The sequence below is a fragment of the Elephas maximus genome, chromosome 5, assembly GCF_024166365.1.
Source record: "Elephas maximus indicus isolate mEleMax1 chromosome 5, mEleMax1 primary haplotype, whole genome shotgun sequence".
Taxonomy (NCBI): Eukaryota; Metazoa; Chordata; class Mammalia; order Proboscidea; family Elephantidae; genus Elephas; species Elephas maximus.
The window spans coordinates 27,780,436-27,796,350 of record NC_064823.1 but is presented as its reverse complement, the minus strand read 5'-3'; the positions used below and the strand labels follow the sequence as shown (position 1 = coordinate 27,796,350).

General features: G+C 38.3%; 1 protein-coding gene across 1 annotated transcript in view; it reads right to left on the bottom strand.

Annotated features, from left to right (window-relative positions):
• The window catches only part of LOC126077503 (rho GTPase-activating protein 20-like), a 474,291-nt gene that overhangs the window by 448,893 nt on the left and 9,483 nt on the right, over positions 1–15,915 (bottom strand). The window contains exons 4-5 of the mRNA XM_049887046.1: positions 13,062–13,193; positions 9,747–9,788 (exon numbers count right to left, since the gene is read on the bottom strand). Coding sequence (XP_049743003.1) covers positions 9,747–9,788; positions 13,062–13,193 — 174 coding nt within the window. The remainder of the gene's footprint in view (positions 1–9,746; positions 9,789–13,061; positions 13,194–15,915) is intronic.

Genomic DNA, 15,915 nt, shown 5'->3' with positions numbered 1-15,915 from the left:
CTAAGAAAGAAAAGTCTAATCTCTTCTTGACGGTCCTGCTGTCTCTGGACTCCTTGGAGAACCTTAGGCTTTGTCTTCATTTGTCTCTGCCCAGACAAGTGTGCTGCTCAGAGAGACACACAGCCTGCCGTGACTATGTCTGAGCAAAGGAAAACTTGAAAAACATCTCAAGTTCAACTGCATTGAGCAGACAGACAAATGCCCAAAGACCTTGAGGAGATGGGCAGAGTGAAGTCAGTCCACTGGCTTTGGTTTGGACAAGCTCCATTCTGGAGCAAGAAGGATAAAGGGCGCAAAGCTGGAGATCAGGCCAGATGCGGAGAACTATTATCCCAGCAGTTAGTGCCCAGCAATACTAGAAAGCACCCTTGAAGCAACCACATCTCAATCATACACACTCTGCTGAATTATTTTACAGTCCTCCAGAAAAACGTAATGGAGTTGTTGGTGATAGTTCATATGCCTGCCCTTGACTCCTGGTAAGATATCATGGCCTTGCGTGTATGAAGGAGGGTCGCAGCTATGGAGGCTATCACAAGCACATATATGTGTATGCACGTACACACATACACACACACTCGCATACTCTCTCAGTAAATATGCTCAAAATTGTATTTCAAATAGGAAATAAGATCTAACAAAAATGTTTTCTTTTAAGGTAGGGGCTGGGAACACTATGTTGGAATCCCATAGAACAGGCAGAGCCAAGTAACGCTGATTTTTTAGTAAAGTAGAAATTCTTTCTTGTCTGGTGAAACTGATGACTTCAAGCAAAGGAAAATCACAAATGTAAAACAAAATGAGCTGTATCACTGATCAATCTACTCTACACCTAAAGCCACTCACTCTTTCCAAGATTTAAGTTTTCCGTTTCAGGGCATGTATATCATATAGGTGCAGAGGTATCTGATTTACTGAGTGAATATAAATTCAATTTTATTTTAAATGTATTATTAAATTTCTCTAGTAGAGCAATCATTGATTCCTTAAGCCAAATTCTGGCTTTTCAGGGGCTTTATTATATCACTCATGGAGTCTCCATGAGTCGGAATTGACTCGAAGGTAATGAGTTTGGTTTTTGGTTTGCTATTATATCAGCAGGTCAGGCTGAGTTGAATTACAAGTCTTATAATCACGTCATGCCACAATAGCAAGGCATTTTCATATTTCTACATTATTTAAGGAGCCATGATATCCAAGTCCTTTCTACAGTTTCTATCCACCTGAATGTCACTCTCTTTAATAATAGTTCTCAATTGTGTGGTGTTCATATAGCAGGAGACTCTTACAATTACTCTTTCCTTTTCCCCAACCTCACCCTCATCCTCAAAGATGCCCACCTCTTCCATGAGAAAAATTTCATTAACTTTGGTCAGCCCCAACAAAATATAAAGAAGCAGACACTAAAAGCAAAACAAGGACTAGAGTGGTGGGCACACAAATGCTCCTAAATTCATAGTCTCATTCAGAACTTGTCTCTCTCGTTAGCAACTCATTAGAGGCATCAGTCATCTCATCCTCAGGACCTGCAGTCAGGGGCTGTGACTTCTAGTCATGGGTTCTTTACATCAAAATTTACTACAAAACACATCCTGTAGGATCCATCATACTGAGTTTGAGTCCTAGAGTGACAATTAGGATAAGTGAGGTACGGGAGAGGAAGAACCAGGAAAGGAGGTTCAGAAAGAACAGTAAAACAGAACAGGTAAGGCGGAGGTTACAACTATCTCACTAAAAATCTTATAAAAATTTTGCTGTATACGTATATAATGGAGGCTTCATGGCTCAGTGGGTAAGAGCTCAGCTGCTAACCAAAACGTCAGCAGTTCAAATTCATCAGCTGCTGCTTGGAAACTCTATGGGACAGTTCTATTCTTTCCTATACACTTGCTGTGAGTCGGAATCGACTTGATGGCAAGGGGTTTTTGGTCTTTTATATATACAATATATACAGTAAAAATACATGCTGTTATAGCACTCTAAAACTATAGTTCAATTTAATTATTCTGTGACTTCAAGGTCACATGGAATTTAAAATTGGAGTATAAGAACAGCACCTGTCTAGAAAGTAATATCAGAGTTTTGAGGCTTTCAATTTCTAAATTCTGGAGGACAAAATATGCCTTAGGTATCTATAACAATCAGCTGCCTTATGAAAGGAGTTGTATTTTATACACACACACACGCAACTCTCAAAAATCCAAGTTTGTTCTTAACTAAAAATTGTTTACAGGTAACTTACAGTTATTCCGAGTATTGGTAGTGACTTGTCGATAATGTCATTGGTTGTATCTGAATTTGTTACTGTTAAACTTATAGGCTGAAAAATGAAATAAAAAATACATTTGTAAGTAAAGAATTTTAAAACAGCTCTGTAAATAATGATTGCAAATTGTTATCCATATTCTAAATGCAAAGCTTGATTTCAGACACTGACAAAGTAAAGCACATGTAGAGCACAGATCCTTAAGTATAATTTTATTTTTCATTCCTTTGAAGGAAACCCCGGTGAAGAGTGGTTAAGAGCAATGGCTGCTAACCAAAAAGCTTCGCAGTTCAGATTTACCAGGTGTTACGTGGAAACCCTATGGGGCAGATCTACTCTGTCCTATAGGGTCACTATGAGTTAGAATTGACTCGAACACAGTGGGTTTTGGTTTTTTGTTTTAAATATGAAGGCAGCAGAAAGCATTTCAGTAAAACACCTATTTCTTCTAAAATAAAGGATGTGTGGCACACAAACATAATGGCTTAAGAAAGAGAAAGATTGAGAATTCAGAGAGGGCACACGGACTGGTCCTCAGCCCCTCAACAATATTTCCATATGGAAGGGACGATTTCAAATGGAGAGATTTGGACCCTTTCTCTCTCTTCCTGAGTTCTTTTTTTACAGTCTGGCTTTATTGATTTGCACCTCACCCACAGTTATGGTAACATCAGAATAAGAACTGGCTATAAAAAATGTTTTTCAAAAGACTATTCAGTCGCCATTTTCTAAGTCATGCACAGTGGCTACTGACGTTTTTATTGTTGAATACCATTGAAAATACAATAGAATTAAAAAAATAAAATAAAACCAATGGTTTGAAACAAGACTGAAAATTTTAGAAATCTAAGTTCTGTTCCAACTCTGCCAGTGAATGGGGTATCTAATATAGCTCTCAACTACACCTCACATTGACATATTGATCCATAAGAGCAGGGGACAATTTGCAGAAAACAACCCGAAAGGGACTCTGAGGATTCTGAGATGGTATCTGTTCAACTACTTGAATTCTAAGAGACATTATTTAAAAATAGGTTTATGTCATGTAACCAAGATATGCACATAGGTTTTACAGTATTAGCACATAAATCCACACTGAGGGCTATGTCTTCCGGTAAACAGGGCTTAAAGAGGACAGATAAGCAGCCTAAGTGGACACTCATAGGCTTTGACACAAAAATGATATTAAAAACAAAGCTAAAGGAAACCCTTTCATAATTCATCATTTGTCCTTTTTTTTTTCTTATGAGCCAATTTCTTGATATGACAGATGGCCCTGAAAGTTGTTTGTTAATTCAATTTTCAGAAACAAAACCATCAGAAATGCACTGATGTAGCCCCAAGGATTCTGAAAAAGTGTCTCACAGCCCAGAAGTAGAGCTCAGGGACCCAGAATCAGGGGCATTAGGGCTTCCTATTGCTAAAGTATACCATGATGTTTATCATTCTAAATGGAGAAAATACTGAAGTTATCGAGGATTCCCCCTTACTTGGATCCACAATCAATGCCCATAGAAGCAGCACTCAAGAAATCGAATGACATATTGCATTGGGCAAATCTGTTGCAAAAGACCTCTTTAAAGTGTGAAAAGGCAAAGATACCACTTTAAAGACTAAGGTGTGCCTGATCCAAGCTAAGGGATTTTCAGTTGCCTGATATGCGTGCAAAAGTTGGACAATGAATAAGGAATACCAAAGAACTGATGCCTTTGAATTATGCTGTTGGTGAAGAAGGCTGAACACACCATGGATTGCCCGAAGAATAAACAAATGTGTCTTGGAAGAAGTGCAACCAGAATGATCCTTAGAAGCAAGGATAGTGAGACTTCATCTCATGTACTGTGGACATGTTATCAGGAGGGACCAGTCCCTGGAGAAGGACATCATGTTTGGTAAAGGAGACGTTCAGTGAAAAAGAAGATCCCAACAAGATAGACTGACACAATGGCTGCAACAATGGGCTCAAACATAATGATTGTGAGGATGGCCCAGCACCGGGGCAGTGTTTCTTTCTGTTGTACATGGGGTCGCTGTGACTGGGAACCAACTTAATGTCACCCAGTAACAGCAACCATTGCTAAAGTGCCTAGAAGGTTTCACACATGAGGGTTTAGCTTGGTATTTCATTAGAAGTAAAGGTTCTGCTGTTTCTTAAAATATCTGAAAACCCTTCCATCTAATTGAAAGGAATTCTCCCAAGAAATCTTTTGTAAAGTAGAAAATCTCTTTTGAAATGCTAATAATCCCTCCCTAATTTATTTCATTTGTGAGATAATGGTTTTTCTTAGCATAAGGAACACACCTGTTCAAAACAATAATTCCTCGGACCTGTATATTTCTGCCTGCTGCTGCTCTTTGTAAATAAATCAGATACACTCTAACAAATACAGCTTTGTAAACAAATAATAATTTTTTAAAAAACCTTTTGCATGATTTAATCAAAAAAATGCAAATATGGCTATTCTGTTCTGTGCGCTAAAGTGTTACTTGACCTATGAAGAAACAGGAAAATTTGACCAAGTCTGAAGGACTGAGGTAAACTCTCAAATGACCCAGATATTCAAATCATGAGACAAAGAGCACCTATTAGAACTCTGCTCAATGTTGTTGTTGTTGTTGTTAGGGGCCGTTGAGTCGGTTCCGACTCATTGCAACCGTATGCACAACAGAACGAATCACTGCCCAGTCCTGCGCCATCCTTACAATCACTGTTATGCTTGGGCTCACTGTTGCAGCCTCTGTGTCAATCCACTTCATTGACCTTTTCTTTTCCACTGACCCTGTACTCTGCCAAGCATGATGTCCTTCTCCAGGGACTGATCCCTCCTGACAATATGTCCAAAGTATGTAAGACACAGTCCCGCCAGCCTTGCCTCTAAGGAACATTCTGGCCACACTTCTTCCAAGACAGATTTGTTCATTCTTTTGGCAGTCCATGGTATATTCAATATTCTTCGCCAACACAACAATTCAAAGGCATCAACTCTTCTTCAGTCTTCCTTATTCATTGTCCAACTTTCACATGCATATGATGTGATTCAAAATACCATGGCACGAGTCAGGCGCACCTTAGTCTTTAGGGTTACGTCTTTGTTCTTCAACACTTTGAAGTGGTCCTTTGCAGCAGATTTGCCCAATGCAATGCATCTTTTGATTTCTTCACTGCTGCTTCCATGGCTGTTGATTGTGGATCCAAGTAAAATGAAATCCTTGGCAACTTCAATCTCTTCTCCGTTTATCATGATGTTGTTCTTTGGTCCAGCTGGGAGGACATTTGTTTTCTTCATGTTGAGGTGTAACCCATACTGAAGGCTGTGGTCTTTGATATTCATTAGTAAGTGCTTCAAGCCCTCCTCACTTTCAGCAAGAAAGGTTGTGTCATCTGCATAATGCAGGTTGTTAATGAGCCTTCCTCCAATCCCGATGCCCCATTCTTCTTCATATAGTCCAGCTTCTCGGATTATTTGTTCAGCATACAGATTAAATAGGTATGGTGAAAGAATACAACCCTGACGCACACCTTTCCTAACTTTAAAACAATCAGTATCCCCTTGTTCCGTCCGAACAATTGCCTCTTGATTTATGTAAAGGTTCTTCATGAGCATAATTAAGTGTTGTGGAATTCCCATTCTTTGCAATATTATCCATAGTTTGTTATTATCCACACAGTCAAATGCCTTTGCATAGTCAATGAAACACAGGCAAACATCCTTCTGGTATTCTCCGCTTTCAGCCAGGATTCATCTGACATTAGCAATGATATTCCTGGTTGCACGTCCTCTTCTGAAACCGGACTGAATTTCTGGCAGTTCCCTATCGATACACTGCTACAGCCGGTTTTGAATGATCTTTAGTAAAATTTTGCTTGCATGTGATATTAATGATATTGTTCTATAATTTCCACATTTAGTTGGATCACCTTTCTTGGGAATAGGCATAAATATGGATCTCTTCCAGTCAGTTGGCCAGGAAGCTGTCTTCCATATTTCTTGGCATAAACAAGTGAGCACCTCCAGTGCTGCATCTGTTTGTTCAAACATCTCAGTTGATATTTCATCAATTCCTGGAGCCTTCTTTTTCACCAATGCCTTCAGAGCAGCTTGGACTTCTTCCTTCAGTACCATTGGTTCCTGAGCATATGCCACCTCTTGAAATGGTTGAATATAGACTAATTCTTTTTGGTAGAATGACCCTGTGTATGTCTTCCATCTTCTTTTGATGCTTCTTGCATCGTTTAATATTTTCCCCATGGAATCCTTCACTATTTCAACTTGAGGCTTGAATTTTTTCTTCAGTTCTTTCACCTTGAGAAACCGTGAGTGTGTTCTTCCCTTTTGGATTTCCATCTCCAGCTCTTTGCACATGTCAGTATAATACTTTACTTTGTCTTCTCGAGAGGCCCTTTGAAATTTCCTGTTCAGTTCTTTTACTTCATCAAATCTTCCTTTTGGTTTAGCTGCTTGACGCTCAAGAGCAAGTTTCAGGGTCTCCTCTGGCATCCATCTTGACCTTTTCCTATCTTTTCAGTGACCTCTTGTTTTCTTCATGGATGGATGTCTTTGATGTCATCCCACAACTCATCTGGTCTTTGGTCACTAGTGCTCAATGCATCAAATCTATTCTTGAAATGGTCTCTAAATTCAGGTGGGATATACTCAAGGTCATATTTTGGCTCTCGTGGACTTGCTTCGATTTTCTTCAGTTTCAGCTTGAACTTGCATATGAGCAATGGATGGTCTGTTGCACAGTCAGCTCCTGGCCTTGTTCTGACTGATGATATTGACCTTTTCCATCACCTCTTTCCACAGATTCTCAATGATACAAAGGAAAATATGTTCATATCAAATAAAAATATACGCAATCTGAGCATAGAAATAGAAAACATTTTAAAATGAAAAATTTACCTGAAACATACATGAAAGAAAGAATTTATTGGATGTGCTAAACAGCATAATATAGATGGCAAATGAAAGAGTCAGTGAATTTGAAAATAGATCCATGATAATGATTCAAACTGAGGAAGAAAACAGAATAAAAGTAAATAACTAAAAGAGTGTGAGGGACCTGTGGACAATATCAAAAGGTGTAATATACTTTTATCAGAAGGAGAGAAGAGAGAAAATGGGGAAGTAAAAATGTTTGAAGTAATGATGGCTAAAATTTTTCCAAACTTGATGGAAGACATAAATTTACAGTTTGGAGCAGTGCAGTAACCCCAAACAGAATAAATTAAAAGAAAACCATACTTTGGCACATAATAGTCAAATGGCTGAAAACTAAAAACGTAGAGAAAATCTTGAAAGCAGTCAAAGAAAAATGATAAGTCACATACAGAGGATCAATGAATGATCTGTATGATCGCGAACTACTCATCAGAAAGCGTGGAGACCAAAAGACAGTGGGATAGCTTTAAAGAGCTATAAGGAAAAAACAGCCTTTCAAACAAAATTCTGTATGGGGGAAAACACCTTCATGAGTGAAACGGAAATAAAGACATTTTCAGATAAAAGAAAATTTGTTGGCATCAGCTGTGTAGTCTAGAAAAATGCTAAGGAAACTCTCCTAAGAATGAAAGTCAGGGGAAAACTTTGATCTCTGACGAACGTAGAAAATGAATGCAGCACATTGCAGATATTATTTTTAAGTTTTTCTTTTAAATTCCAACGTGATTTTCCATGAAAATTCTGAACAGAACCAATTGAAAACAAAGCAGGCAGAGACCAGCATTTGCTTCGCTACAGGAGAACTCTCGAGTCTCCTCTCCTTCGTGCAGTGGCGTCAGGCACTTGGGAATAGGTCAGGGCATCCACATGCCTTTTGCTGTTGAACAGGAATAACTGTTTTGAACTACCTCCTTTTCTCACCTACAAATTCTGTTTTGTGGGATGTACAGCTGCTGTAAAGTATGACAGGCCACAATGTCATAAAAATATTCGGAACATGACGTATCCATCTTATTCATCAGTGTGAGCATCTTGCCTACTGCACTGCAATCGCAGAAATCAAATGATACACAATAACTGGGGCTAAATGCTTTTCCTCCATTTGCATAAACAAAAGAGGTACAAACATACTGATCCCTTAGAAAGTCGCACATTCCAGTTCAATTCAATCCCTCACAATCCTCAGAATGAAGAATATTTCAAAATTATTCTGCATTTGACATAACTAAATGCAATATCTGACCTTAGAAAGGGAAATGGCTCTAAAGAATCATGCACGTGCTACATCTATGTCTCACCTGACAAGAGTGAACCTGTATGGCAGTAAAGTAACAGAGTATTCTTACTCTTAGGAAATATATAAATATTTAAGAATAAAGGGCCATTTCCAAATAAAATGTTAAAAAAAAAAAAAACCTGCAGAAACAACCAAAACCAATCTGTATGTATGTAACAATTGGAAAGACAGTGCTCAAATCTGATAGGAAATACCTGCTTGTGGAAATCACTTCGTTAACACAAGTCACTCTGGTTGCTATTAGACAAATCCAGAGAAACATGAAGGATGTTTAACATGCAAAATTCTTTCAAAGCTAAACAGTGGAAGGAACATGGATTCCTCTTGCTTCATATTGCCTAGCACTTGTTTGCCTTTTACAAAGACATATGCTTTTCCACATGGTACTGTCTCCATGCCTTCTCTCTCTCTCCTTCTGCCTAAGTCAGAGACAAGGAATTTAATTTAGGGGCTTAAAGACACTTACACAGGCACAGTTCTCGATGTCCTCAGTAAAGATTTTCAGGGGAATGCTCTTCGGGTGGTCTTTCTCTTTGGCTAGATCGATGTACCTAGACGAATTCATTAAAAGCCAAAAGAGTATTAATTTAGCCAATAGCTTATTTGAAAATCAACCTATGTTGCTAATATTTTCAATATACTGTATGCCATTTTAAAAGCAGGTGGGTAGACTCAGCAAGATCAAAGGATGGATTAGAAGAAAACATACAAAACTATTTCAGGAAAATAAGACGTGGCCTAGAAAATAAAGGGGTCCCTGTCATGTGAGATTTGAGCAGCAGATTAGGTCCTAAAAGCTTTCCTGTCTGCACTGGGGGGCCCAGCACCTTCCTAGGTTCAAGGGTAGGCAGCAACAGTTGGTTTGTGAATTTCTCACTACAGTAACCTGTATTCATGGAGATTTAATATATGTTTTGGGAGTAAAGTTAGCTCCAACGTCTAAGTTGGAGAGAAGGGAAACAGGAGACTGGTAACTAGAACTGCCTCCAAAATAAGTGAAACATGCATGTGAATAAGAGCACATTATTTATAGTAGTCCCAGTGCCTCAAGATAAGCGAAACATGCATGTAAATAAGAGCACATTATTTATAGTAGTAGCCAAAGTAAATCTAAATAAATTACTTGAGGACAGTACAACAATTTCTGCTAAGGAGGGAGGAATAATTGGGGACACTTCCTTGCAGAGACCTGCATTTTTCAATATCATTTATCACAGATTATATCTTTTATCACAAATACCTTCGAAGGGAAGAGCGCCATTGTTCCTTTTGTTCTGAAGAACTGCATGAATGAAAAAGGAAAAAAAAAATTAAACTGTATGCGACACTTATACTACCATCGTAATGACTGCCATTCCAGATAAAATATCAGCAGCCAGTTGCTACTGTTGTGGATGCCCATGCAAGTGGTGTCCTTCACACACCTGGACCCTTGAGTGACCCTGCTCTTTTACCGGCAACGTTACGGCGATAAGAAGTAGATCTGACAGTGGGACAGAAGTTGGTTTGAAATCTAAACACTGGATTGCAACCATATACGCAAGTTACCTGGACATTTAACAGCCGTGACCGTCACTTGTCACCATTAGAAAGGAAGTTAATTATACCTCAGGGCGTTCTTACAACTTAATACCTACCTACCTGTTGTCCTTGAGTGGATTCTGATTGATAAAGACAACGTAAAGTGCTATTCAAATATAAAAACAAAAAATCAAACCCATTGCCATTAAGTCAATTCCGACTCATAACGACCCTACAGAACAGAGTACAACTGCTCCAGAGGGTTTCCAAGAAGAGGCTGATGGATTTGAACTGCCGACCTTTTGGTTAACAGCCATAGCACGCTATAGCTCTTAACCACTGCCCCCTAGAGCCTTGCTCAAATATAAAGTACGGAACTGTTCAGATGAAACCATACTTAAGATATTTGGCATTCGGATGGAACTACTTTGGCCTAGAAACAAGAATATCTCTTTAAAGAAAAAAAAAAAAAACTCAATATTTAATTTATTTATATAGGTAGCAGAATTGTAAAATGTTAAATTATTTCCTAGAAAACTTACCCTTAATTAGAAGGATCCTCTTATCAATATCAATTCACTGACTGCTAAATTACTAATGATTGATATTTTCCCTGCTAAAGTTACTACAGCATCAAATATTCAGACTTAAAGTGTTTTAAACTTCATTTGTACGTAGATTTCTCATTTATCAGATTTTATTTGTGGTAAAAGACACATAACATTTACCATAAATGGCATTTAGGACCTTCACAATGTTATACAGACATCACCACTATCTAGTTCCAGAATATTTTCCTCGCCTCAAAAGAAAACCCCCAACCAATTAAGCAGTCACTTCCCATTCTCCCCTTTACCTAGGCCCTGGCAATCATGAATCTGATTTCTGTCTCTATTTTGGATATTTCACATAAATGGAATCAAAATATATGGTCCCTTCTGTCTGGCTCTTTTCACTTAGCATCATCTTTTAAAGTTCATCCATGTTGTAGCATGGATCAGTACTTCATTCTTTTTTATGGCCTACTAAAAAAAAAATATCTGGTGTATGGATATTTCACATTTGTTTATCCATTTATCAGTTGATGGAGATCAGGGTTGTTTCCAAATTTTGGCTATTGTGAACAGTGCTGCTATGCACATTTGTGTGCATTTTTTTTTTAATACGTTTTCAATTCTTCTGAGTATATACCCAGGAGTGGTTGGGCAATGACTAAGCGTTCTGCTTCTAAATGAAAGGTTGGTGGTTCAAACCCACCCAGCGGCCCCATGGGAAAAAGACATAGCAATCTACTCCCGTAAAGATTACAGCCTAGAAAACTCTATGAGTTGAAATCAACTTGACAGCACCTAACAACAACATGGTAATTCTTTGTTTAACTTCTCGAAGAGCTACCACATTTTTCCACAGCAGCTGCACCCTTCTACATTCCCACCAGCAATAGCTCTTCCCTCTCCCCAAGTCACCATTTCAGGATCTACTTCATCAGGACAAGGGGTCTTCCACTTGGCCTCCTAACCTGCATACGCACATGTACACAGCCTCTAATTACTCACACCCATTTGTAGAAGAGTAATAACAGCAAGCACCAGGGCCAGGCACTGTTTTAAATGCCTTATACATATTCATATAGCTTTAGAACCAATAACACTGTATCAACCTATGTAAATTTTTTCTGTTCCCTCATCAAAGACTTCATGAATTCCCAATTTAAACTGCTTCCGTTCATCTGTAAAATGAAGGAGGTGTTGGATAACAGCAACTGATAATCTTTACAGAAATCTATTATGGAAAAAAGACGTGCAGAGGATAATAGGAACACATGTTTCTTCCTAATAAGCTCTGAAAATTGTTATGTCAACAGCTGCATTTTACAGTTTAATAGATGAACAATTCGGAAACATTTTAGTTGACTTAAAGATGATGTGTGTGACTGTGAAGGAGTGAGGTGAGGAAAAGTCAGAAAGAAGAGTGTTGAGTGCACTTGATGAACACTCACGCTCTGTGTAAAACAAGTGTGGGGCTTGGGGTGCCATTGTTCAGAAGAGTAGATAGATGTAAGTGTTGCCTGGTCACTGTGAACGCCGGACTGTTGGTATTTCCAATTCTAAGCCTAGAAATGTACCTTAGAAAATTAATCTGCACTTTGTGGATCATACCTTTATTTTTCATTGTCACCTTCTTGGACACTAAATCAGGTAATCACAGTGATTTAACCAACCGCGTAATTGATAATATGATCAATTTTATTTGTATGATTAATGACTATTTCTTTAAGGAATTAATTTGGGAGCATAAAAGCAATTTTTCCAATTTAACTGGACTACTTAATGATACTTTCTTAAGAAAGGTCTATTCCAGTACAGATAGTCCCCAACTGACAACGTATTCAGGTAACGACCAACTTCACTTAACTGTCCATTTTTTTGTACATGTTATTGTTAGTGATATGCTGTAGGGCGTAATTTGCTGATGTTATCATTCTCAGATGTTCACTTGCAGATGTTTCATTTTATGATTTACTGTTCTATGAGTCAGAATTGACTCGACGGCACTCGGTTTTTTCTTTTTTTTTTCAAAACACTGCCAGATTTATAAAGATACTGATAGTAAAAGGCAATGCTCATGAAAACTTAAAAAAAAAAAAAAATGAGGTATTTGACTTATGCCAGAACCGACTTAGGATGCAGTCATCTCAACAGAACCCTGAATACTCACTCCTCAATGTAGCTCTTAGAGCTTTTTTATAACCACTTGGTCAAAAACAAAGGGAGTAGCTCTGATAGTTCCCATTGTTTACTATCAATTTGCACATATTTGAGTAAAAAACTCTGCAAAAATAGAAGGCATGTAAGTGTCTTGATGGGAGGTAAACGGTGAGTCATTGTTTTAAAACACACTCAGATTAAAATGTTTTCATTTTAAAAAATAGAGGAAAAAATGTAATTATATTTTTCTCTCCATTCTAGAAAAGCTGACTATGCCCTTCACATAGCTAACCCACACAAATACAGGGCCAAGCTGTGCTTCTTACCTAAAGGTGGCTGTGAAGTTCACGGTGGGCCAGCCCAAAACAAGGGACCTCTTGGCATTGGTGTCATCACAGTCTGTCATCCACATGGTGTTCAGTGGTATTTTGTCTTTAATTTTGAAGGTCTTTCTATACCTAGGAAGATAACCCAACAGAAACTCTGTTCGTTTGTTTCTTAAATGCCAAGGCAGAGCTTTGCTCATGGTAAGATATCAGTTTTCATGGTGCCAGAGCAAAGCATGCCTTCCTCATCTCTATTATCCTTGGTGCACAGCACAGTCAATGGTCAGATGGGGCTTTCCTAAGTGCTGATGGAAGCCTGGCTGAGGAGGGCCCTGAAAATACTTCATTGAAGGAAGCAAGTAACCACAGACTGACTGGTTTATTGTTCTCAGTGCTGACTATTGACTTGGAACCAAAACTTCTAATTTTCTTTTCTTTTCTTTCCTTTTTTTACTGTTCTAAGTGAAAGTTTACAAATCAAGTCAGTCTCTCATATAAAAATTTATATACACCTTGATATGTACTCCTAGTTGCTCTCCCCCTAACGAGATAGGACATTCCTCTCCACCCTGTATTCCCCATGTCCATTCAGCCAGCTTCTGTGAACTTCTAATTTTAAAATTGTTGTTGTTGTTAGTTGCCACGACTCATTTCTAACTCATGGCTACTAAATGTGTGCAGAGCAGGACTGTTCCATAGGGCTTTCAAGGCTGTGATCTTTTGGATGCAGTCAGACAGAACTGTCTCCTGAGGGGCCTCTGGGTGGATTCAAACTGGCAACCTTTTGGCCAGCTGTCAAGGGCTTTAACGTTTATGTCACCAAAATTATTACTTTCTTAGGGAAACATTCATTCATTCATTATTGATGACTTGCTTACTTCAAAAAGTATTTGAGAGGTTGAACAAAGATAAAAAGTACATGATTTATGATTCATAAAAATATTCATAAAATACTTTTTTAAGAGAGGAAAACATAATTGATTTAAAATGTGCTCTCAACTTTAGTTTTTGTAGCCCTTAAAGCATAAGTTATTTCAAATTTCCTCTCTTGAGGCATTGTTCATATGATTTTTCCTTAGATTCTGGCTAAAATTGAGAAACTATAGCCTAAAGACTAAACCAAACCAAAAAAAAAATAAAATTCAGACCAGAAGCCAAGAGGTCTTATATATATGTGATGAACACACTTCCGTTTAACTCTGGAGAGTCAGAAGATGACTGATTTTGTCAGCAATGAAATTGCTTTCTGACAATTTCTGCTTAATCCCCCTTATAACTCTGACATAAAACCACTATGTCCCCTGACTTAATTTGCAAATTTAACGGTCAGGTGGGCCTGAGATTTAAATAGTTACAGCCCTCTGAAGAATGCCTAGGGGACCTGGGCACATCGCTCTGGGACTCATGACTATTTAGAACTACTTGTGGGGACACTCAAGCTAAAATAAGATCAAAGACACCTCATGTGGAAACATCCCTATGACTCCACTGAGTCAAGGACAGGTTAGAGCTAAAACTCTTCAATGGGATTTATAAAATGAAAAGAATTGTGCAGGAGGTACACCTGAAGGATAATCTAGATTCACAGCTTAGAGCAACTGAATATAAGTATAATGGAAAAGCACCTTGTAATACAAGGTGGCTTCTTTGTACATTTTATGTCAATAGTTCTTACCCTATTCCTGTATCTTTGAAGATTTTTTAGAAAACGTTCAACTATCATATAAAATCATTTTTCTGGATAGCAACTCTGAAGGTATTATAAAGCTAAAATGCATGGCCATTTGGAAGGCCAAGCACATATCTGCTTGCTTTTACAGATTTTGTATTTTTGAGCACAGGCATCTATGTGTAAAGAGGAAACACTGGTGGCGTAGTGGTTAAGAGCTACGGCTACTAACCAAAAGGTTGGCAGTTGGAATCTACAAGGTGCTCTTTGGAAACTCTATGGGGCAGTTCTACTCTTTCCTATAGGGTCGCTATGAGTCAGAATCGACTCGACAGCAATGGGTCTTAAATGTGTAAAGATACCCAAGACACTACGTCGCAACTTCCAAATATATTGACCTGCAAAGAAGCCATTTCTAGAATTCTCTCCTTAGTTCGATAAAGTTTCAAAATTATCTACTCCACAGTGGAAACCAAACCAAGGAGCCATCTAAGAACCCAGAACACAGTTTCAACTCTACTCTAACATTTATTGAGCACTTATCATATGCCAAGCACTAAACATTTTATGAATATTATGCCACTTAATCCTGAAACAACTACATCAGATAGTCTCTATTACCGCGGTTTTAGATGAAGAAACTCACAGAGAGGTTAAGTAACTTGCCAAAACAGCAGTGCCGGGATTTGAACTCAGGCAGTCTAAGTCCTGAGATTATGGTTGTAACCATGTGGAATCTGTACAAGCCCTTGGGTGTGGACTTCTCTTCAAGCCAAGGCCTGGACACAGAGTCTTTTCCTTTCTTTTTACTTCTAAAGAGAACACCAATCCACAGTTATATCTGTAGGCAACTTCTCTCATTCATAATGCATTCTAAGACATTTATATCTTTATCATTGCCTCTGTTTTTTGTTTGCTTGTTTTTTGGTAGCTGACTTCGATGGCAGCAGAGGGGTGGCGGGGGGGACTTGTCATTAATTTTTTAGTTTATTAAGCATTCTGTTCTATTTCTTACTAGATACAAAACAGATGGGAATTAGTCTTTTACTTAAGCCAAAGGAAAGGTTGATTTCAATGGTGAGAGACAAACTACATGCTTATGAATGTTCTATGAAATCCAAAAGAAAGGAAGAATGGTGGCCACAGAACCACAGGGTAAAAGCCTGTGCTTTCAAATAGTTCTGT